The sequence below is a fragment of the Melospiza georgiana genome, chromosome 8 (genome assembly GCF_028018845.1).
Source record: "Melospiza georgiana isolate bMelGeo1 chromosome 8, bMelGeo1.pri, whole genome shotgun sequence".
NCBI lineage: Eukaryota > Metazoa > Chordata > Aves > Passeriformes > Passerellidae > Melospiza > Melospiza georgiana.
The window spans coordinates 13,510,796-13,533,594 of record NC_080437.1 but is presented as its reverse complement, the minus strand read 5'-3'; the positions used below and the strand labels follow the sequence as shown (position 1 = coordinate 13,533,594).

The following is a 22,799-nucleotide window of genomic DNA, read 5'->3' as shown; positions in this document are numbered from 1 at the left end:
TGGGAGGGCTCTGGGTTTGTGCTGCAGCAGGCACAGCCGGGCAGGAAGCGCTTGCACCTGTGGAGGAGCCGCTGCCCACTCCCATTCCCCTGCATCCCTTTCCCACCCCCCCACACAGCTGGCCAGCACAGATGGAGCCCTCAGCAATCAGGGCTAGTAGCCAATATAAGTGAGGCACAGACAAAGGAGGCCCTTTTCAGGGGCTGTGTGTTTCAACTCTCTGAATTTTGACCTGAGGGTACTCAGCAGAGGTATTTTTTTTTTCCTGTGCCAGTGTTATTTGTCTATTTGTTATTGCTTTATTTGTAAGCAGGGAATTTTGAGTTCTTGCTTCCTATTGTTTCTGCAGTGTATTCCTGTATTATTCCTTCAAGTTTTGCTCGGTGAAATCAAGTGGGGTGTGTCTGGCTCCCTGGAAATCCTTTGAGTTTTACATCCTCCTTATGTTGCTGAACTCGAAGGAAACTTAATGGAAAGCTGGCTAGTGTTAGATTTCCCATACCTGCTCCTTTGATGTGTTCAGAAATTGTCTAAGAGAAAGCTTTTTTATGGTGTTCTGCCATTCTCTTCTCTGGCTTCAACTGGTGAACAGGAAACTGGAGTGGTGATTAGAAGACAATCTTTGGTTTACACCCTACTCCCCTTAAAATGTACATAAAACATTTGGCTATGATTTGCTTTCTCTATAGGCATGGAGTTTCGTTGGATAAGCTGGGCACATAAGGTCCCTTTTTACCGCTTATCAAAAAAAAAAAAAAAAGGAAAACCTTAATGATGACTGTATTTTTATTTAGCTAAGCTCATGGCATAGAAATAAAGCTTTCAAAGAATGCCTAGAGTTACTGCTGCTCCTGGTCTCTTTGGCCCTGGAGCGGTGTGCCTGGGCAATGCTGTACCCAGGGCTGTCTCACAGGGCTCTGCTCTCTTCCACAGCAGTGCTGGCTGCCTCTGCCACCCTGGGCTGCACGTCAGGGATGCTCCAACACCTCACAACTGCCATTGCCTCTGCTTCAGTCTTGGCCCTTCGGATAAAGACCCCATAATGGCTGACTGAGGTAGGTGTTTCTCAGCATGTTCATTTGCAAAATGTCTTACAAAGCTTGTAAAAGGATTGTGAGAGGTATTATTCTAAGTTGGTTGAATGAGGTTTTGCAGTTTTGGTATAATGGCCAGTTTTCTGAATTTGGTTATCTGAAATGTGTTTGAGATACAGATGTTAAGGAAGAGCAATTGCATTACTTTCAGTAAAACAAAGGTGCTTGAGGAGTGCTGGTTATCCCCACACAGGAGTTGACAAATTCTCTGTTTCTCTGAGTCCAGAAGGTGAACACTAGAGAAAAGCAAACCTACAATCACAAACTACATATACTGATGAAGAGTAAGAATTTTATATGTCCCAGTTAAGAGGTTTCTTTAGTTCTTAGTGGAAAGACCTGGCTGTCAGCATTCAGCCCTTGGTGTTTCAGGTTCCTTTTTCCTTGCCAACATCTCTTGTGTATAGACTTTTGCAGAGGGGTATGGAGACAGGAGCAGCCTTTTAAACATTTGACTTGTGTTATATGGCAGCGAATATTCCCCTTCCTAGTTGGGATTTTGGGTCTAGTGTGTATGCCTGCCATACAGTGGGAGGATCTGAGGAGAAGCTTTTGGTGTGATGTGACTAACATGAGGAGCAGGAGCCTTGGTGTGCTGTTTAAATGGGTTTTCATTTAAGAATAATGAAGCAGCTTTTTATTTTGAAGTATCAGTTTTATATCAAATCCCTGTTAATGAAAGCACTATTATTTTCCTGTAGTGGGAATCATTTGGCCCTTCCATTGCAAGCAGGTTGGTGCATTGTCTCTTGACCTCATTCACACAGAACAGGAAAGGGAAATGCTTTGGCAATGAAAATGATGGAAGAGTTGTTTGTTTTTGTTGATGCAATATCATTTGTGTTCATCTACTTTTGTTTTATATATGGAAAGGTTATTTCTTCGAGAAAATGTGGTAATAGGGAGCTAAGACTTTTTGGTTCTACTCAGCATGTTTTCTTGTCTCAGTTAAGTGCTAAATCTGAGGTGTTTGTGGGGTTTTTGTCAGTCTCAGGAGAAAAGTACTTGCCACTGAACTTTGGCTGGGAGTGTGAGAAGAGCATTGCTAATACACAACAAGCATTTAGTAGGTCTAGTTCTTGCTAGCTTCTTGTGTTTGCAAAGAATGATGGATGTTATTTTTCACTACAGCAACTTTCTGGCACATAAACTTTGCTATCCAACCAAAGGCTACAAGTGCACTTTGATTATAGAAGGTTTTCCTTGAGAAGGAGTAGGCTGTTAAGAACAGGAGCTGGCACCATTAACCTGAGGTGTCCCTCTAGCAGTGCAGAGCTGTCACCCTGATGTGACCAGGCTCCTTGCAGCAGAGGGACTCACTGCAGTGCAGAAATCACCTTCCCATGCTTTGGGTCGTGGCTGTGGTAGGGCAGCTTTGCTCCTCAGGCACCAGACTGTGGCTGGCCAGGCCAGAGCTGGGAACACACTGCAGCTGGGAGTAAATTGTCAAAGGAAGGAATGTTCAAGAAAACCATGTCACACTCTTGCTGGCTTTTTTGCAATACTTTAATACAGCATTAAAATGCTAGAATACTAGAGGAAAGCTGTATACTATCCAGCAAATAAGGCACATGTCGGAATGCCATTTTATGGACAATCCACAACAGAGGTTTTACAGTCTCAGTAGCAACACAGTCACCAGATGAGCAAGCTGTCATCTTGATTGCTGAAACAGAACTGGTACCTCTGAGGCCTTTGTCCATAGGTTTTGTTTGTTTTAGCTGTACAAGTTTATTAACAGTTACAGAAAAAGAAATTACACAATTTGCCAACTGAATCTGACAAGGTCAGTGGGTACAGTTAAACAAATGTAATAATCATTAGGTTAATTTTTTTTAAAGCTGAAGAAATTCATAAAATAGTGTTAGTTTTAGCACTATTACACAATGCAGTGAGTGCTGTACTAAATAACCTTTTAAAGGAAACAAGAATCCAGTATAGGGCTGGGCTGACCTCCCATTTTAGCATGGTAAAATATCAAACTAAAAACTCAATCCTTCATAATATAATCAAACTACATGAAATGTAAAGTGTAAAATGCTTGGAATACGTGCACATGCATATTCTATATTGCTATCAGTTCTAATTAAAATAAACGTAAACCCCTACAATAATCTACTTCAATCCTTTTCTCTTACATCCTTTGATTGATATTATTGCTATAGATGATACTGCATAGCTGAGCTCACAGTCTGCAAAGAGTTGTGAAAGTCAAGTTAAACAGTGTCCCAACCAACTTTCTTCCCCTCTAGTCACGGGGAAGGGAAGAGCCACCATTTGAAACCCACCACTTGTGCTTCGGAGCTCCTGAGAGCGGAGTCTCCACGGTGCTTCCAACACCGCTGTGTCCCTCACAAGGCCATAAAGTGACAGTATTCTGATATTTGCTCCTCACTTGCTACATGTCTAGTGATAGCTTTTCTAGCACTCGTTCCCCAAATACACATAAATAAACCGTATAAGCATTTTCATATAAGTCTAAGCACTTGAATAATACACCGGTTACTTAATACTGATATTTTCATCCAAGGATAACAAAAACAATATGGCTTAAAGAATTGCAAGGTTTTTTGTCAGAATTATGTACCAACTTTCATATAATATTTTATGTAGACAATATTTCCTTCTTAATGTAGTTCTGTTGCATACTTTATACAGACAAAAGCATTGTAAAAAAAACGTAAATTATTTCCATAAATATTTTCTTGAGGATACATCCTTAGTTCTGCAAAATACTGCAAAATACTTAAGAAAACTCTTACCTCCGTTAGTATCCTAGTTGAGAGGAAGGCCCTTCTGAAAGCTTCCCAATTGTAAAAACTTTGCCCAAAAAACAAACAATACTTTTTTAAAAAGGCCCTCAAATATATACAAAAAGTTACTGCAAAGAGTTTCCAGATAACAATTCAGTATTATAAGAAATATTTGTAACCATTCAAAAATTTTAACATCTAAAAAGGTTTCCAAAATACACACATAGTATTAAAAAAAAAAAAATTGAAAGAAACTCTATGTCAAGTATAACTCAAGATAAATACACATCTGCAAGTAAAACTGTAAAATACTTCATACAGGGGTAAACATTTATATCAATCATCTATAGCTAGTAACTGCACACGATTGTCCCTTTGAAATTCATCCTAGAAACACAATCCATCATCCCTATATCTAAGATCTCAAACAGCCCTCTGAGCACTTGAGCGATATAGCAACCTCAATGGACAGCACTGGTTTTGCAGATAAGAAAGATACGGGTGGAAGCCCACTTGGGAGTGGAGTGATATCTGAAAGAATGATTTTTCTATGGGGATAGTTCAATCACATTTTAAAATATGTTGGCAAAGGCAAGTGGAAAATATATGTCTATCTACTTAACTTGAAAAACACGTGTTGATGATTTATTGCTTACTGTTCAGTGGACAACTCTTAGGATCCAGAACAGGACAAAAAAAAAAATCTTCTGTGTGACTGCAGGACAAAGACCACCAGTCTATGGAGTCTGACATTTCCAGAAGCTCTAAACTTTTAATGTTTTAAGTAGGTTTCGGGTTTTTTTAAAAAATGCTAGAGTGTCACAGGTATGCAATCCATGTATAATCTAAATTTCTTGTTATATAAAAAGGTAAAATGTACATAACACTTTTAGGTATAAGGCTTCTCTCAGGCATATGTAACTTCACATTTTTAGTTTAAAAACTAAGTCCCATATAATGGGGAACTTCAAAATACACCTAGTTTCAGAAAGAATATATACTCTTGTGTATTTATCTGAAATTAAATAGCAACTTTGAGACAAAAATGCCTCAAACATTGCTTGTGTGGCATCATTTTGCATCTGTTGTAGCAGCAGTAGGAACTGGCTAAAATGGGGCCATCCTTTAAACGACTAGGATATTTCTTCATCACCTTTAAATGAAGTTTTTGTAATAACTTCATTGTAGCCTCATTAGGTTAAAGCAGCTAAAAACCTATGACACACATTTCAAATTCCTCAAACATTTTTCCAGAGGTGTGCCAAATTTGATATGAAATGTTATGACCAACTCATTAAACAAATTGCAGGGTGTTTATTTGTTTGATTGGCTTTTGTTGCTGGTTTTAAAGAAATAAATGCAAGTTTAAAAAAAAGACTTAAAAAAAGGTGAAAATTTAAAAAAAAAATAGAATAGGACAGAGTACATTGGTGGGCTGTTAACAGCAAGCATCTGAGGCTGAAAATCCAGTTTGCCAAATAAATGCACAGAGCCAAACTGCTCTCAGGTACGCCCCTAAAAAATACTCAGTTTAGGGAGGCCTGTATTGATTAAAAACTCTCTTTGTTGATGCTTGTTTCACTCCTGCCAATACCATCTACTAATGCCTTCAACAACTGCTAGCTGATGCTCTCAGTGTAGGGCTAGTTAGAGAACATCAGAAAGCAGTCACTAAAATTTAAAAGATAAATCAATTCCTCATTTTTCCCATCAAAAATCTGCACCTTTACCATTTTTTTTTTTCTAATTTGGAAAGAGCTGGTTAGATTAGGCGATTTCCCTTTGTGTGGGGAGGGAGGGAGTAGAAGTAATCTATATTTTGTAATCAATCATCCTTTCTTTCCTTTGAAGTAAAAATTCAGAAAAGTCCCTTCTGTGCCACTAACTAAAACCCAATGATCATAAGCTGTTACACACAATTATGTGGATGTGTTTTTCCAGCCGCTCCCAGCGCACAGGCTCAGTGTGGAGGGAGCGCTCGGGCCCCGAGCTGCAGTGCCGGCGGCCCGGCCGTGCAGGGAGGGACGGGATCCGAGCTCGGTGCTCCTGCCCTGCCCGGGCCGGGTTCAGCCTGCACAGAGAGGAGATGCCCGGACGGGATCCGAGCTCGGCGCTCCTGCCGGGCCGGGCCGGGATCAGCCTGAGCAGGGAGGGGATGCCTGGACGGGAGATCCGAGCTCGGCGCTCCTGCCCGGGCCGGGATCAGCCTGTGCATGGAGGAGATGCCCGGACGGGATCCGAGCTCGGTGCTCCTGCCCGGGCCGGGCTCACCCTGCGCAGGGAGGAGATGCCCGGACGGGCGATCCGAGCTCGGCGCTCCTGGCCGGGCCGGGTTCAGCCTGTGCAGGGACGCTGTTCCCGCTGCCCCCGGATCTGTGCCTCGCCTTAGGCAGTAAAACCACGGCAGTGTCACTCCGTGCTTCCCCACACCTTGTGTTCTTCATCTGCTTCCCCCCAGCGCTAGGGCAGGGGGAGATCTGCTCTCCTCTTTGTTACAGATACGCTAAGTATCACTGAAATACTTTATATGTCTCCTGCCTAGGAACACATCAATAATATAAATACTGAACTCTCATAAGTATGCTCTCAAGAGTTGTTATGCTACACCTATAGACGTTGTGTTAAAGTAGATCACGTGTATTTTTAGTATAATCTAAAAATCCATAAGCTAAAGGCATTGCCTCGCAGTGTTGAATATGGATAAACAATTCTTAATAGGGCACTGTCATGAAAATACCAATGCTTATAATGGCATCTTTTAGTCAGCTTTTTGTCAGAACCTGCTGGTGTGTGATCTAGTGATACAGCTACATCAAGAGTTGTGGTATTTTACTGGTTTTAGTGGTTATCATAACAGGGAGATAATTTCAGTACTGAACAAAATGTTTGATAGCAACATCTTAGTTTCAGGGAGAAAATAAAATAACGTTTTCTCTTATCTTCATCTAAGAGGGTTTTTCTACTTGTTGTTTAGCTAGATGTGAACCATCTAGGTGATTTTTTTTTTTGTTCCTGTACTATTAAGTGCTCAAGAGGAAAAAATAGATCTGGTCTAAAATGGTCCTCTTTCAAAATTATTCATGCTTGAAACAAACTATTGAGATTAATCCTAGAGGTCAAGCTTAGAAAATCCACCCCTAGATTTGCTTGTGTATTTTCTTATTTGTATAGACAGATTAGTATCTTTGTTGAGAGAATTTGTCTCTAAGTTAATTTGTGAATCTGTGCAAAAGAATGTGTTTGCATTTGAAAATGCTAAAACTGCATATCTTCACTGAGGCAACTGAACTGTGTATTAGTGTTACTTTCAATAATATTATTTTCAGCTATTTTAGTTGGAGTTGCTAACTGGGCAAAAGTAGTTTCCAAGTGATTAATTTAGTTAATTCTATTTTAGCATTACACAGCACTTTTCATCCAGTGATGCCAAAACACGTAAGAGATATTAAGTAAACCTCACAACTCTCCTGTGAGGTAGGTATGTTAAAGTATTATTACCCCCTTTTGCAGTTGGGGAAACTGAGGTCCAGAAGGATCTTGTGACTTGCCCAAAATCAGGGAGCTATGGGAGAGCTGTGGTCAGAAGCCAGGAGTCAGGATGCTTATCCATTGCTGTGAGCAGCAGGCTGGGTCACTCAGGCTGCCCATAAATAATAGAGTTTTCAAGACATGTACCTGCCACTCCCACCAAACAAGCAGATGCAATTTTGCCCTGCTTATAGCAAAGCAGGGAAATGGCAAAAGCTGGACCGTGCAGCAGATTTGTCAGGAGCTTCATGTTCCCTAGGTGAATACTCATAAGTTCTCTACTTTCTTTATAAGAGCTTGTCTTGACATACTGGTAACATCCTGCTATCACTTGGCATAAACCCCCCACTTTCTTTGCATTACAGAGCTAGTCCTCAGAACACATTTAGTTCACATCAAGTTATTTAGGATTTAAAGTATTTTCTCTAAATATCATTCATACAAATCAATCTCCCTAAAGGAAACGTCATAAAAATGTAAATTGCTGATGTAAACCCCCCCCCAACCTCAAACATTATTCCTCTAATTTTTTTAGTGAATGCTACAAATTAATTGCTTGTTGTGTCCTTTTGCCAATGTACTCTCACACAGACATACAATCAGGATACTGTCTCGAGGTACTTTCAGTTTGCCAATCCCTGACAAGATGTTCTTTGCAGCAGGCTGTCTCTGTGCAAAGTTCTACCTGAAATGGGACAATGAAATAGAATTCCTAAATTTCTCCCCAGGTATGTAGGTCTTCTTCAGGAAGACATAAAGAAAGAGGGTTATATAGAGTGTTCTCCATGCCTTAAAAGACCCCTATGGCTAACATGTTTCATATCATAAGAAATTTCTGTAGTAGAAAACAAGACATAAAAATATTTCCAGCAAGTGGCTTTTAAACTACTATAAATAGTAAGTTTGGCTAATCTTTTAGTTAAGGATATTGGGGTCAGTTTGAAGTATTCTTATCCCCTTTTCATAGTAAATTTAGTGTGCTTGTAGCCTAATGAACATGTCATGCACATAGAAGGGGCCATGTCAGTGGGATTATATGACAAGAGAAGGATCTGGTAGTTGCATATGCAAGCCAATTTTGTCTCCTACAAAAACCTCTTGGAATCTTATGGCATTCCTTTCCTACCCAACCCACGCCCCTCAAACAATTATTCACTTTTTTTTTTCATGTCCTGCAAAAATTATTTTGCCTAAGCCCTGCCCAAGAGATGGTAACAAATAGAAAAAAGTCCAAGAAATCAGCAGCACAAACCCCTTAAGAATTTCTAAAACTGGGAAAGCAGTAATTCCCCTTTTATGCTGTGGCTTGTTTCATCTTCCTTTGTCTTGTCATATAAGAACAGTGTTCATGTTGTGGGTGAGTGCTTACGATTAGTGGCCCCACAGTTACTGAACCTCTGCAAAAGCCATACATGTAACAAATATTCCCTGTGAATATTATTCCTTGCCTTTTGAAAAGTACTTCATTTCACCTGGCTGTGATATAGGGTCTGTGTAAACAATCAGCAGAACCTGTAACTGTAGTTCTGTTGTGAACATCATCAGTAACACCTTATGTGTGTACATATATAAATTTACATATATATGTATACAAATCATAGTCCTGTAAATACCTATTGCATGCGTGCACATGCACGGGAGAAATGTTACATTCTATTAATGGTAAGGCATATTATTAGATAGGCAATATTGGCAATTATTTTAGCTTTTATCTTGATCTGTTGTGCTGCTGTTGATGGCATGCTGCCAGAGAATCTCTCAGGATGATGGGGATGGGAAGAGGCCACGGTGAAGGTTTATTGCACACGGCGGCAGTAGTAGCCCAAGACTTTGCACTTCTCACACAGGTGCTGGGGGTGTTCTTTGCTCTGGTCTGACACATCCAGGCCGTCCGGCTTTTCCAGGGGTCTCTGCAGTGATGGGAAGGAAATCAGGTTAGATCCAAGGTTTTGTCCTTGGTACTCTTTATTCAGCATGTGAAGTCTACTGTTAGGCCCTAACTGAGCTTTCTACTGGTAATTAAAAAGGTACCATGTTCCTTTCCTGAAGGTATGGAGTGATTTTTTTCAGCCCTTCAGCTCTAGGTTGGTTCAGAGTGACCTCACAATTCAATGTCATTCTTCATAAAGGTGCTGTTAACTTTGTTGCAGACAAATCACAAAAATACTGAATTGAGGACTTCATTTCTAAAAAGCAGTAACAAAAGAGTTCATTTGCTTAGCTCCAGTAACTTAGATGTCCCAAAGGCACTAACACCTAAAGCCTGGGAATCCCATTACCCAGCAGTGCAGAGCAGGCATTATCAATGCTAGGACTAGCTGCTACATGAAGAATACTGTCACACTATGCACAGATATTACATAGCTAAATGGTGCTTTCCCAATAGGTAGTCCCATGGTTTTGAGGCTGAACGTTTTGAAGCAGAGCAGCTGCAAAGCTTTTAATAAAATTTAAAAAAATTCCAAACTTAAACAAAAACAAAGCAAAATCCAACATCATGACACAATCCTTTGCACTGAATCTGAGTAATAAATGATGTACTTTTAATAATATTCATGAAATCAGCGTGTTGGAGGAAATTAAGCTGATTCATTGTTATTAGGTATTTGTGCTTTCACTTTTCATGGCATGTAAAAGGCCTCACAGTCATTCTGAAAATAAAATACCCAAGTTAAATATTGTGACAAAGTCAAAGGTTTGGGAAGTCTGATAGGTAGGGAAGTGATAGAGATGTGAGGTAGAAGTTAATAAAGTGTACCATTTGCTTGGAAAACACTCCCAAATTCCCTAACCATAACTGATCTGTTTTCATGAAATGTATCTGAAAGGCTGTTTCATTGCACAGTGCCATGAAGGCAGCAGTTCTTCATGGGACTGTGGTAGACACACCATGTGGTGTGAAATCTGAAAACTAGCCACAAGCTTCTCACTGTTTTTACAGGGATATTAGACCCTTGCTTATATCTTTAAAATGTGATTCTTGGAGCAGTGGGCGAGTAAATTAAAATTACACCATCTTGGCCATTTATGTCTTAACACCTCTCTTAATCTTAAAGACTTTTCTTTATCTGTAAGGTCTTAAAGTACACCTGATCATTTAAGATTTCATTTATAAGTTCTTTGTCAAGCCACCTACCTGAAATTCTGTGGACAGGAACAGAGATATTTAAAGCTCTTTTTTTGGCTATGTAATACTGCAAGAACTGCTCATAAATCGGGGAGTAGAAGGGTTTCTCTCTCTGAATAGCTAAAATGACGCAAAACATATTGTATTGTCTTGAACAAGGGATGTCAGTGAATTCTTGCTTGCTTGTACTGGATTTTAGATGCAACAATCTTATTATGTTGCACATCTAGGCAGAACAATATATAGGAGTGATTCAGTAGTGATTGTCAATGGTTTGTTTCTGATTCGGTGTTGTAAACCATGATATTGTCCTGCTCCATGTAGGTCTTTGAGTCTAACTTTATTTACATTTCAACTGCAAAGTGGATTTCCTGTGTAAGATGAGGAAGGTAGATGCACTCTTAATCTCTGCCCTGCAACCCTACTGAGCTTTAAACGTTTCATGTCACTATATTGAGATCTGAGATCAGAACCAGCAATTCTGTTCCTAAGCTTGCAGTCCAAGCACTGGTCCAGATGCTGCTTATGCCACAAGACAGACAAGTTGAACAAGTGTGCTTAGTCAGAAAACTGCCTTTCTACCTCATCTACCACTTATTCCACCAACATCTGCCACAAATATTCTTCAAGAATTTGCATTACATAAATATACAAAGATGAAGCGCAGGTTCTGGAGTCCCAGGGGTTAATTTACACTTTTTAACAGCGAATTAGAGTTTTGAAATGCTACACTCGAAACAGGCTATTTGACTCAGCTCTGATTGCTTCTACATGCTAGCTGTGCTCTGATTAAAGAGAAAAATACAGCAGTTATCATGTTTATTGATATAAGCCAGATTTTTTTTTTTAATATGCAAGGCCTTGGGAATCATTTTTCCTGGAAATAGTGCAAAGGACATTGGGAATGCCTTGAAGTGCCAAGAGTTTTTGGATGGTTTTCAGAAACAATAGCTCTCCGTAGTTTGCTTTCCCCCAGCGTTGATTGAGCTCAGCTTTTTGGCCTGCAAAGCATTTTGATTTCAGAACTGTTATTGTTACCAGTATGTTACGACACAGGCTGGGGAGAGAGGGGTTACAAATGCAGGAAAGCAGGTTGCCAAGGGCCAGCTGGAAGGCACCAAGCCGTGCGGAGCCCAGGCTGCATTTCTGGTGAGGTGGTGGAGGGCTGAGGCTTTGAAATTGGTAGTGTACTTGTGTGGTTTGTGTCTCAAAACCATTTCAACCCAACTTTTGCATAAAATGAAAATCCCACTTCATCTCCATTTGCTGTTTTCTCTTCATGGGTTTCTTGCACCCTGAGTAGCAAGTGTTCTTGTCCCGCTGCTGTCTGTTACTAATTGAGGAGAACCTAAAAGTAATAACCTTATACTCCTGGACCTTTTCTTACACCATGTTAAAAGTCTAGGATGTTAGTCACGGAGCTGTGTGTCCATCAGAGCCGGGCTAATCCCCAGCTCTGGTGTGGTGCCAGGAGAGGGCACTGGCACAGGAGTGTGCAGCAGGGCCTGGCTGTTGCACGCTGTGTCAGCTCTGGGGCTGCCCGAGTTCTGCAGGAGACACCAGGAACTGAGGAGGCTGCAAGAGCCCTGCACTGCTGCTGAGCACTCAGCCATGCACTTGGACAGGGTGTGGAGAAGGGGACAGGCTATTTGGCTGGAAAGTTAACTCTTTTCCTTAGAAAGCAGTGAAATGGGGCTTGTAGGCTTGTAGAACAACAGTAAATCCTGCTATGTTCCTTAGGGGAAAGGTATCCTTTTTTCCATTAAATGGAGACTTTAACTGTAAAAGCTAAGTTTTGTTGTCTTTTTTTTTTTTTTTTTTTTTTTTTTTTTAATGCAAGGATCCACAGTTGTATTCTTCCGGACTTCACTTTTGTGCATCTTTGTTTAATTTTCTCCTGGTAGTTGCAGGGTGGAAATAATCTTGTGCAGCTCCACCAGGAAAGCATTTGGCAGTGGTGAATAAAGATATTGCCGCAGGGGAATGAAGCTGACAGAAATTCATATTTATATATCAATTCCTGACCTGCAAATTAACTTTTGACTATGAGTTATTGCTGTGCTAGTCTAGATGTACTGCATGACCTGTGCATTCCCCAACAGTCAGCTGAAATCCCAAAGCTCTCAAACAAAAAACTCTCCCTTATGAAGTGTTAGGTGTTAAAGAAAGCATCACTAGAACATCCTGAGGGAAATTGCTTCCACCAAGGAATGGTGGAAGAATGGAATAATGTGCCTGTTTCTGTTTGTATTTTCTGCTGTGGAATGGAACAATTTAATTGCACCACTGATGGATAGAGGATCACATCAGAATTCAAATGAGAGAAAACACTTAAAAATAGTTTTCTGGACTCATTGACATCAAATCTTAATGCAGCAAATGTGATGATTAAATGTCAGATTAGGAATGTGCATAGAAAGATTCTGCAGCTATTGCTGGCAGGATAATTGTTAGGTTAACAGTCTTAAGGAGCCATGCTTCTCTCAAGAAACATATGATATTGTGCATTTGTAAATTTTTAGTCCAATAAAAGAATTGGGCCCTGGGGAAGAAAAGATTAAGTGCAATGTCCATTCTTGAGCAGCAGCCCCTCTGCTTTTCTGTCTGCTTGGGGGGAGAGGGACATGACCAAGGCCTTGGGCTGTCGTCGTGAATCCAAGAGACGGTGATAAGAAGGCAGCAGATCAGAGGCAGGATGCTTAAAGAGAGCAAGCAGGCTCTGTCAGCAGCATGCCTCTGGGACAGGCCAGCTAGGAATGAACGATAACAGCATGAGGGAAATGGTGAAAATCTCTTTTTTAAGAGTTCAGAAAAGCAGCAGTCTGAGGTGCAGTGTATTCCCATAGCTGGAGTACACAAGCGTGGGCATGCTGGGGAGGGTTTATTAAATCTAAAGAGTCAAAAGATCATACTTGTAGGCTTCAAACTGCTGAAAAGTTTATTGGGCTTGAGTGATCATACCCACCCCTCCCCATACTGAGGGAAGCAAGGTGGCTGTGGTTGCACTCAGATATGGGAATTATGATGAGACCACTGAATTGCCCATGAAAGTAATAACTTGAGTATCATGAGGTATGTATTTACATACCAAATTATTTCCAGTCCAACAGTAAATTCCTGACAGCTGGAAGAAAAGAGTGTCCAAGAGGACAAGTCAGTCACCAGATGGCTGGTTCTGCACCAGTGCAACAGCTGTCATCACAAACAGCACTGGCCTTAGCCACGAAGTCGGAGAAGAAGCCTTGATAAGAGGCCAGCCAGGAAATAACCACGGGCGCAGATGTTGCTGCTATAGTAGGCAGGGGAAGAAAATGAGAATTCAGAGCTTGGCATCTGGGCTGTTACACTGCCAAGAATGCTGGTGAATGACTATAAGGACTGGCTCTGTTGCTAAAGCGGGGTAAGAAGGAGCATAAACAACCACAAAATCCAAATTCCTTGGAAGAACAGGAGAGATTGAAGTCTGAGATTCCTGTTTATGTTTAGAGTAGCTAAAGAAACTACCTGGGAAACAACTTTTGAAATTGCTATAGAGCAAATTTGTCTGGATAGCTCTTTAACTTCCAGTAAGGCTTGAGCTCAGTGGGCCTATGGTTTTTGCCCCATGTTTTGTGTATTCCTGTAAGCACTCCCATGGGAAGATTTGTCACTTGAGGGAGTGAGGTGAAAATGCAGAAATAGGAACACAGTGGAATAATTTAGCAAAGCTTGGTTGAGGAGCAGTTTTGCAGCTCAGGTGTGACAATCACCTGATTCCCTACCTGGTGGATGAGCTGGGGAATGAATGGCAGCAGCCCTCCTGTCAGGCCCCTGTGTTACCTCTTGGAATACATGCTCCACCATCTCTTTTAAATACAGAGATTTAGAGCTGTATTTATAGAGCACTCTAAAGTATATACACAGATGTAAAAGTGCTGAGAAGACTTTTCCTGCCCTAGAGAGATTAAAAACTCATTCTCACAGCTAGGCCATGTGGACTAAGAGCATAGGGCTGAATTGAGACATTCCTTGTGGGGAACTGGCCCAGGATAGTTTCCTGGAGTGAATGAGCCTCCGGGAGCAATGAGCAGGTGGCAGGAAAGTGTGGCTGCTCTCCTCTCCAGGGACTCACTAATGAAAGGTATGCATAGGAAATCAAGATTTGAGCATAGCTGCACGAGCCATTCACAGAGCCAACATATGTGCTTGAATGGCTACCCCAGAGCTATCCAGAGTGGAGATTAGGATCTTCAGTACTCTGGTATTACTGCCTGAGCCAGTTACATGGGAGTACTTCAGCATTCTTTGTGAGACATGGAGAAACCTTACAGTACTGGGAAGTCCATGGATGTGGGAAAGTGGCTGGGGAAGATGAAATACAGCTACAGAGATGAGGATGGGAGAAAAGGGAAAGCCTGGCAATTGGGAAGAAACTCCTAATTCACTACAATGAATATTGAGCAATCCTGAAATAAGATTTTCAAATTTTTGTCCTAAATTGGGCACATGCATCCTACTTTCCTACAGTGATGCAGCAAGGCTTGGTGGCCTGAGATTGGATTTCGGCTATTTAATAGGCTCTGAAAGGTTTGATCTGTTTGGTGACAAACTAGGACAATGCAGAGATAGTCACTAGGCCATAGAAGAGGCTGGGGAAGAATCCTCAGAGGTGACTGTTTTGTCTTGTCTATGCACACACCTCTTCCTGTGTCTGCCACTGCCTGGGACCAGGTGTGGAACAGGGGAGGTTGGTTTGACCTGGTGTGAGCTTTCCTAATGAATACACTGAATGGAAACTTTCTATCATATGCCCTCACCAGGGAACTGTACTCCTTGACTGTTTTAGATATGGGCTGAGATGTTTATAGATTTTACAGTTTTGGAAGCTCTTGTAACTTGACAAAAGGTTACTTCATGTTGAGGGACCAGCAGTCATTTTCATCTGCTGATAAAATGACCATTACTTTTTAAAATTATGTTCCAAGATATGTTTTTTTTTTTGTTAGGTTACAAAAAAATGTTTACAAAATGGTAGAGCAAAGAGTAAGAATAGGAGATGATGAATTCCAGCACATTGCTGAAGAAAAATATTGACAAGATTGCTTGAAAGGAGAAATAATTTATTTCACTAGAAGTAAATACTGTCTGTTCTTGAAAGGAGGTCAGAGTTGATCTGGTTTTTGTTAAACTGAAGAAAAAACTCAATTTATTGATTATTTGTACTATGATCAATCACATCACATAGTGTGGACATTGCTGTTTTGTAGCATCTGTCTGCTGTTTTCTTTAACTGCAACACTTTATTTTTTCAAGTGGAGTTAAAATGACACAAGAGAATCATGGTATGTAGGGGGAGGCAAGATATTTTCGCAGGTGAATTATTTAAGTTGGAAAACCTGTTCAGTGGAAGATTCAGATGAGAATGCAAATACTCTGATCCGATATAATAAATGCAGAAGGCACACATAATTAACTGAGGACATCCACTGAGAGGGAGCTGAGGGCTTACAAACCTCTAGAAATGCATAGGAAATCAAACATGAATGAGGCCTCTGCCATGGTAGATACCAACAAGATAATGAAAATCTAAAGAATAAATAGGAAACATATCTGGAAAATGTTAAGGTGGTGTAGCAGTGCTATTTAAAAAAACAAAACAAACAAACCATATTAAGTGAGCAAGACTTTGTTGTGCTTTAAATCTCAAACTAGATATATTGAAATCTAATGAAATTGTTCACTGTGTTTTTACAAAATACAGTTTTTGGTATAAGAGTACCAGTGACTAGATACATTTTCCAAAATGGAGCAGGATAGCTCCCCACTGATAAATGCTGATAAATGTTTAGAGAGCCTGGTGTGGCACTGGATGCATGTCCAAACTCCATGTATGGGATGGCAGACAGGCGGCTGTGCCAAGCAGCAGCACAGACCTCCTGCAGCCTGGCAGCTCTCTGCTGCTGCTGTCTCTGTGCGTGAATTGATGCTGCTCCCTTCACTGCCTGCCTGCTGCTGTTGTGGTTCATCAGAAGCAGCTCAGGACCCCTCTGGAAGAAGGAAAAGGACTAGAAAGGATGACAGTGGTAACACTGAGAGATAGAAGTAGATGGAGGTGAGGCAGTGATAAAAGCATGTAGAATCTTTCAGCTTGAGGGTCAAAGTTCACGTTTTGGTGAAGAGCACCTAGTGACTGGTTACAAGTAATTTATATTGGGGAGCCTAGCTGAAATGCACTCTTGTCTTGAAAATCTCAGATAACTGCAATACCTGCTGCTGGGACAGGAGCACATGGATAGACACGTGGCCCTCCACATCCATGAGTTATGGTGTGCTTAGGGAATAGCATGGAAACAGTGATGGGGTTGACTGTGGAGAGCTGCACTGCATGTGCTGGGATGGTTCCCCAGGAAAGTGCAGTGTATGTGGCTTGGTGGCAGGCACAGCTTATGCAAGCACTGCAGATTGCAACCCTCCCACAGTGTGTGTCTGATTTAGTACTGCTGTGTACACTGGACTCCTCCAGCCCCACCGCGAGGGGCAGCTCTGTGCAGTGGACTACTTGCAAAACTTTATTACAAAAATGTACACTTCTAAGTCTATAATGCCTCTGTACAGTGTGGATGGGATACCTCTTGAATGATTTCTTGACCCTTTGAACATCAACATAAATGATGAAAAGAATTTTGAAGAACAAGACAAGTATTGATAAACTTATGCTATAAATGGTCTTGTGCTGTCAGTGGTCCTGTAATTTCTCTCATGCTCAAGACCTTATTCCATGCATGTGGTAAGTGACTCAACCTGGATTTTGGATTTTTTAGATAAGCTGTCTAAACAGAGGTTAGAACAAGAGGCATTGGAAAGTCTGAGATTCTTATGTTAAATTAGTGTCGTTAACCAGTGAGTTTTGTAGGCAAGAGTCATCTTAATATTGTTCTCTTTTATCACTACTCTTTGTAAGTAGAGATAGCCCCTTGAGAAAATCCAACAAGGGAAAAAAGCAGTACACATGCTGAAACCAGTGCAATGAAACAATAAATTGGTGTAAATATGAAGAGAATCAGAACTAGAAGGGCAATTGCTATTGCTGAAATTTTTTTACTCTTAAGATTAAAAAGCCCCACAGTCTCTTTCTTTAAGAAAGACAGGTAAAGATTTTGGGTTTGAGGTATTTGTACTGAAAGAAAGAACATTCAAATTTTGCAACTCTGATGACACCTATCCAGATTTCCAGGACTGAGACAACTCATCTGGGAAACATTCTCTGTGGTGTGTTGCAGCCCATGTCAAGTTCTTTAAGTCTTACCCATGCTTTACAAAGCCAACAGCATTCCTAGCTCCAAGCCAGTTGCCATCAGGTCTGCATTTCTCCTACCTGTTTGTGAGGATAGACATTAATGTGGCACTTGATACATTCTTGTCCCATGTTAGCCCAGGAGTTTCCACTCATCCATTTTCTCTTGCATTTGGGGCACTTATATTCACCAAAGCAGCGTTTCTTGCCCTGGTATGGTGTCAGGCCTTCTCCTTTTGGACGAGCCTACAAAACAAAGGGAAATAGCAATGAATGACTGAAAATGGGTGTGTGTGGGTGTGTGTAGTAGAGAAATAAACATTTTTTTAATTAGGAAACTTTGGACAGAAGACACTGGAGGCAAGTATGAAGAACATGTCCCTTTAATGAAGAGTTCATATCTTGAAGCTAGAGTTTACCAGTTCTGAGAGTGGTTTCTGTAAGAAGTATTCAAAAGTTCAAGAAAACATAGTACTTGTTAGTGACACTGAGTGTTTGGAAATATACCCTTTCATTTTTTTGAATAAATAGTTTTAATATTAGTTTCATTATGATAAAATCATCTCTATTGAGTATTTATCACTAGAAATATATATATCATCAGGAGGAGTAGCTCATTAGTAATAAAGTACTACTTTTTTACTAGAAATTCCAGTTTAGAAATCTAGTCTATTTTCCACTAAAAACCTGTAGTTAAGAAGACTTTTAATACTTCTGCTTTTCACAGCCTATATGTTATCACATGGGAGTGCACAAACTGGGATTGAGTAAGAAGGAAAGACACTCTGACTAGTGGAAATAATAACTTTCATTAACTTTATCTGGTTTCTGGCTCTTGGTAAATGGTTTTGCTATTTCTGCCTTTTGAAGGAAACAGGAAAGGATTCTCAAATGGTGTGTTGTGATGTCTGAATGTTAAATGTCCCTTAAAGAAAGCCTTTTGATCTAGGGAAGCCAGTCGAGTTGACAATGACCATACGCAAATACCAGGTTTGTTTTTTGTACATGCATTCACTCACTAAAACTGTGTGTTGTGCTTAACAAAATATGGTGCGGTATGTGAAGATGAGGGTGTTGCATCCAGCTGTGCTAGGATAGCTGTAAAGTTGATGTTTTCCCAGAGTCCCTAGCAGGTGTGGAAACACTGTCCATGTCACTGTGTTTAGTTTGTTGCTGCCTAGAGGGAGATACTTTGCCTGTATAGTGGCAGTGCACTATGATCACCTAGCAAAGGGTTCTTTGTCACTTACTTCCATGTCAGGCTTAAGCAGCTTTTCTTTTTTTAAGGCTTCCAGATAAAGTTTACAAAAGTGAAATGAGCCATCATGCTGGGAAGGCATTTGTTTTTGTTTTGGGAGTTTGTACGATTTCTCAGTGTGTAGGTCCAAATTGCTTTCTATGTGAAAACACGGGTTGCACAAGCAGGTGGTTGGCAGAAGACCTGAGCTTGGCAGGAGCTCTGAGACTCCGGCTCCAGTGGCTGATGGAGATGGTGAACACTGTGTTACCTCCTGGGCCGCATGTGGGAGCAAGAAGGGAAAGGAACATTGAGTGCGCTCTCCCCCGCATGCTGTGGGTGGAAGAGCCGGGGACACCAAACCTACTCTATCCCTTTTTTACTTCCTGCAGTGTCAGTAAACAGCATTCTCTGGGTTTTTTTCTGCTTACTCCTCAGCATAGCAATATTCTTTAGAAGACTGTATCAGTAGCAACCTCCATTACAAAAAGGCAAACTTCTATAGTAATTTGCTTCTGACAAGCCACTCTAAATATTCTGGCTGACAACAAAGATAAAGCTGACCAGGACACACATATTTACAGGAGTATAGCACAGAGGAAAAAATAGTGCATTGATATAGTGAGAAACATTCAGACTTCCACAACTAAGTGAGTGCTGGCAGGCACTCAGAGTGTAGCTCTCCGACCCATGGTGTCCCTTGATAAGAATGAGAGATTGCAACTGAATATGTAGTGCAGGAAAATGTCAATTTATGGAGACATCCTTATTCTGGGTACTTAATTTGGTTCTGCCTCTGAGGAGCTCATAGCACAACTCAGTGTAAGAAGCAGCCACTTGCTCTCTTCATTTAGAAATTCTTATGGAATTGAACAGAAACCGTGTCCAGAGAGCTCCTGTGTTTTAGAGACCTGCCTTCTCCTCCTGAGGCATCACAGATAGTTTTATTTGCAGTTTCTATGGAGGGGGATGGGGGGTGTCATTGAATGGAAGACATATCATTTTTGATTCTCTGATTAAGTCCCCCTCTATGTAAACTCATCCTGCAGCCAGACTTGAAAATGCAGCTCAGTGCCCCTACCAAGGAGTGCTCCTTTCAGAAAATGCGCAGTTCATAGGGTTCATTATTTCCAAAAGAAATAGCACTGACTTTGGAGACAGAGTGCATCTTGGAAGTCTTGTAAATGTTTACAAAGAGTATTTGAACATAACACTCCCACAGCAATATGTTATGTCAGTCCTAAAGAGCATTTAAACATCAGACTCCCACAGCAATATGCTGTGCCAGCCACAATTCCCAGATGGGAAACTTTCAGAGACGGCCACTTGGGCGGGCCAGTGACTGTGGCTTTGTCCAGGTCGCATATGTGACTTCAGAGACACCAGTGCCCTGAAACTCTGCCCTCACAAATGCACAGGGAGCACTGAAGATAATGATCTGTGGAGTCCTCTGTGTGTACAGCTAGGCATCAGAAATGGAGGCTTTCAATCCAGATTAAAAGCTGCTTCTAAAATCTGGCTTCTCCAACTTTCTTGGTAAATCAGCAGCAGAACCAGGAAAAGAATGTAGGAGGCCTGACTCTGTTGGTTATTTCCTGTTATAATTGCTAGACTAAACTTTTGATTTATTTTTATTTTAACTTTTTGACTGTCACAGCTCCCTCCTCAGTCAGTGACTCTAATTAGTTTGTTGGCAAAGTTACAACAATCTCTGTAGGTGTTTTGCCATTCTGCTTTATGGATGTTTACACGTTTCCCTAATAGATATTATTTTTCTTCCCATATCTTCAGTTTCCCAAGCTGTGCCCCACAGGGAATTTAGACTTACAAACAAGCAAGCTCATTTTCTCTAGTGGGAAACATCATTAGGAACCACTGACAGCAGTGAAGGCAAGCCTCCAATTCCCTCCACCCTGCAGAACCAAGCAAAACGGGTATTTGACAGCATTTGGTAGAAGGCAAAATCTGAGTGCGATACACTAATGGCCTGGGAGATCTGAGGCTGGGTATTCTGGTTTGTTTGTTGTTGGGGTTTTTTTGTAGCCGTTGGGTTGGTTTTTTTCTTGATTTTTTTTTTTTTTAATTCAAAGTGTCTGGCTCCAGCAGGAGCACAGCTGAATTGCATAAACATTTCCAAGAAACAGCCTGCTCCTTGGCACAGAAGCAGCCAGCCCTGCCCACAGGGTGCTCAAGCACCCGGTCGCTCTGCAGCTGAGGTATCTCAGTGCTCATTCAGCTGGAGGGCAAGAACTATTTTCACCAGAGGTTTTTTCCTAACTAAATGCCAAAAGAGAGCAAGAAGACACTTTGTGTCATTTTGTATTAACCTAAAAATCTTTACAGTAAAAGTACTCTCCTATTCTCTCTCCCCTCCAGCTCCATTTGAATGGTGGTTAATAATAGGCTTTGGTTGATGTTTAGATCCTGCAATTCCTGTACTGAGCATTCTCTTCTTACTCTGTTTGCAGATAGAGATTTATTTATTTATGTGCAAAGTTAATCTGGAAAGTTATGCTCCTTTTCATAATGGTACAATATTTTGTTGTAACCATATTAAAATACACTGTCCCATTGCCTGTAGGCCCAGGTAAATCTTTGACCTGGTTTCAATCCTTGGCTGCAAAAACTTGGTGTGTCTGCATTTGGGTGTTTCAAGGATTTACTGCATCCTGGACAGGATCAAATCCAAACAGATTTTGCTATGAGAACCAGAAACTAGACATTGCATGAAGTATGTCTCAATGTCAAGATCTAGGTATTAGAGAGTTTTGTGATGTTTTGATTTGGACAAGCACTGACACAACTGCCATCACCTTTGCAGGTGTACCTAGTCATTGTGTGTGTGTTTGCCTTGGCTGGAAATAACCAGTGTACAAAGCCAGTGAATTTTGTGTGGCACAGCAACAAAAATTACCTCAATATTCCATCCCTCACTGACACCCAGCTGTCTCTATTTTTCATCTTCTTTCTTTCTTGAGCCAAAACCACAAATTGGCCATCATAAGATTTTAAAAGTGTTTAAGTTGAGCTTTTCTGCTGGTAACTGGCCAGTCAAGCTCTCTGTCAACCTATCAGAGAATGCATCTCTTGAGGGATCTGCCAAATCACTCGGCAATGACGTACATAATAAAGGACTCTCTGCTTTCCCTAAACAATTCCCTCAAAGTATCAGTTTGCAGAGTCAGCAAAAACAAAACATGCCCCCCTCCCCCAACATGCCCTGCTTAAAACTGGATTCATTATAAACAACATGAGGCTGAGTTTCCTCAAAGGAAAATGCAGAGACACAATTGAATGCTTTTCTTCCCCTCATCTCCCCCCAAGTTTGTTTTACACAGCTGAAAGGGCTCTGTACAGCACAGGAAAAGATGAAATCAGCCTAACATTGGTAGGTGGATCCCCTTCACAGGACAACTCTGAGGGTCTGCTTGTAAGCATGCTTCATCAAATGAACAGAAAAGGGTAACAGCAAACAACAGCTTGATGCACTGACTGGCTCTTGAGTGGTTTGTGGGAGTGGGAGGGTCAGAGATCTGTTTTGAAATGTGAACACTCCAACACTCTCAACTGAAAGTCAGCACAACTGGGAGATGGCATTAAAAATGCCCTATTACTGTTATTGTGTACTGCTGTACGTGCCTATCATATCTTTCAATAAAGAGGTGATAATGAGTCCCCAGGAGGTTCAGTTAGAAAATTAAAAGTATAAGGACTGATTCAGTGTACTGGGTGTTGTGGCATTCCAGTCCTGAGGCTGCAGCAAGTTGCAGAGTGTTGGGACATTCAC

The 22,799-nt window shown here is 41.1% G+C and overlaps 1 protein-coding gene across 1 annotated transcript in view; it reads right to left on the bottom strand.

The window, feature by feature from the left end:
- Nucleotides 1–2,582: 2,582 nt before the first annotated feature.
- The window catches only part of ZCCHC24 (zinc finger CCHC-type containing 24), a 107,303-nt gene continuing 87,086 nt past the window's right edge, over nucleotides 2,583–22,799 (bottom strand). The window contains exons 3-4 of the mRNA XM_058028961.1: nucleotides 17,857–18,021; nucleotides 2,583–9,285 (exon numbers count right to left, since the gene is read on the bottom strand). Of these exons, the coding sequence (XP_057884944.1) occupies nucleotides 9,172–9,285; nucleotides 17,857–18,021 (279 nt within the window). The 3' untranslated portion in view covers nucleotides 2,583–9,171. The remainder of the gene's footprint in view (nucleotides 9,286–17,856; nucleotides 18,022–22,799) is intronic.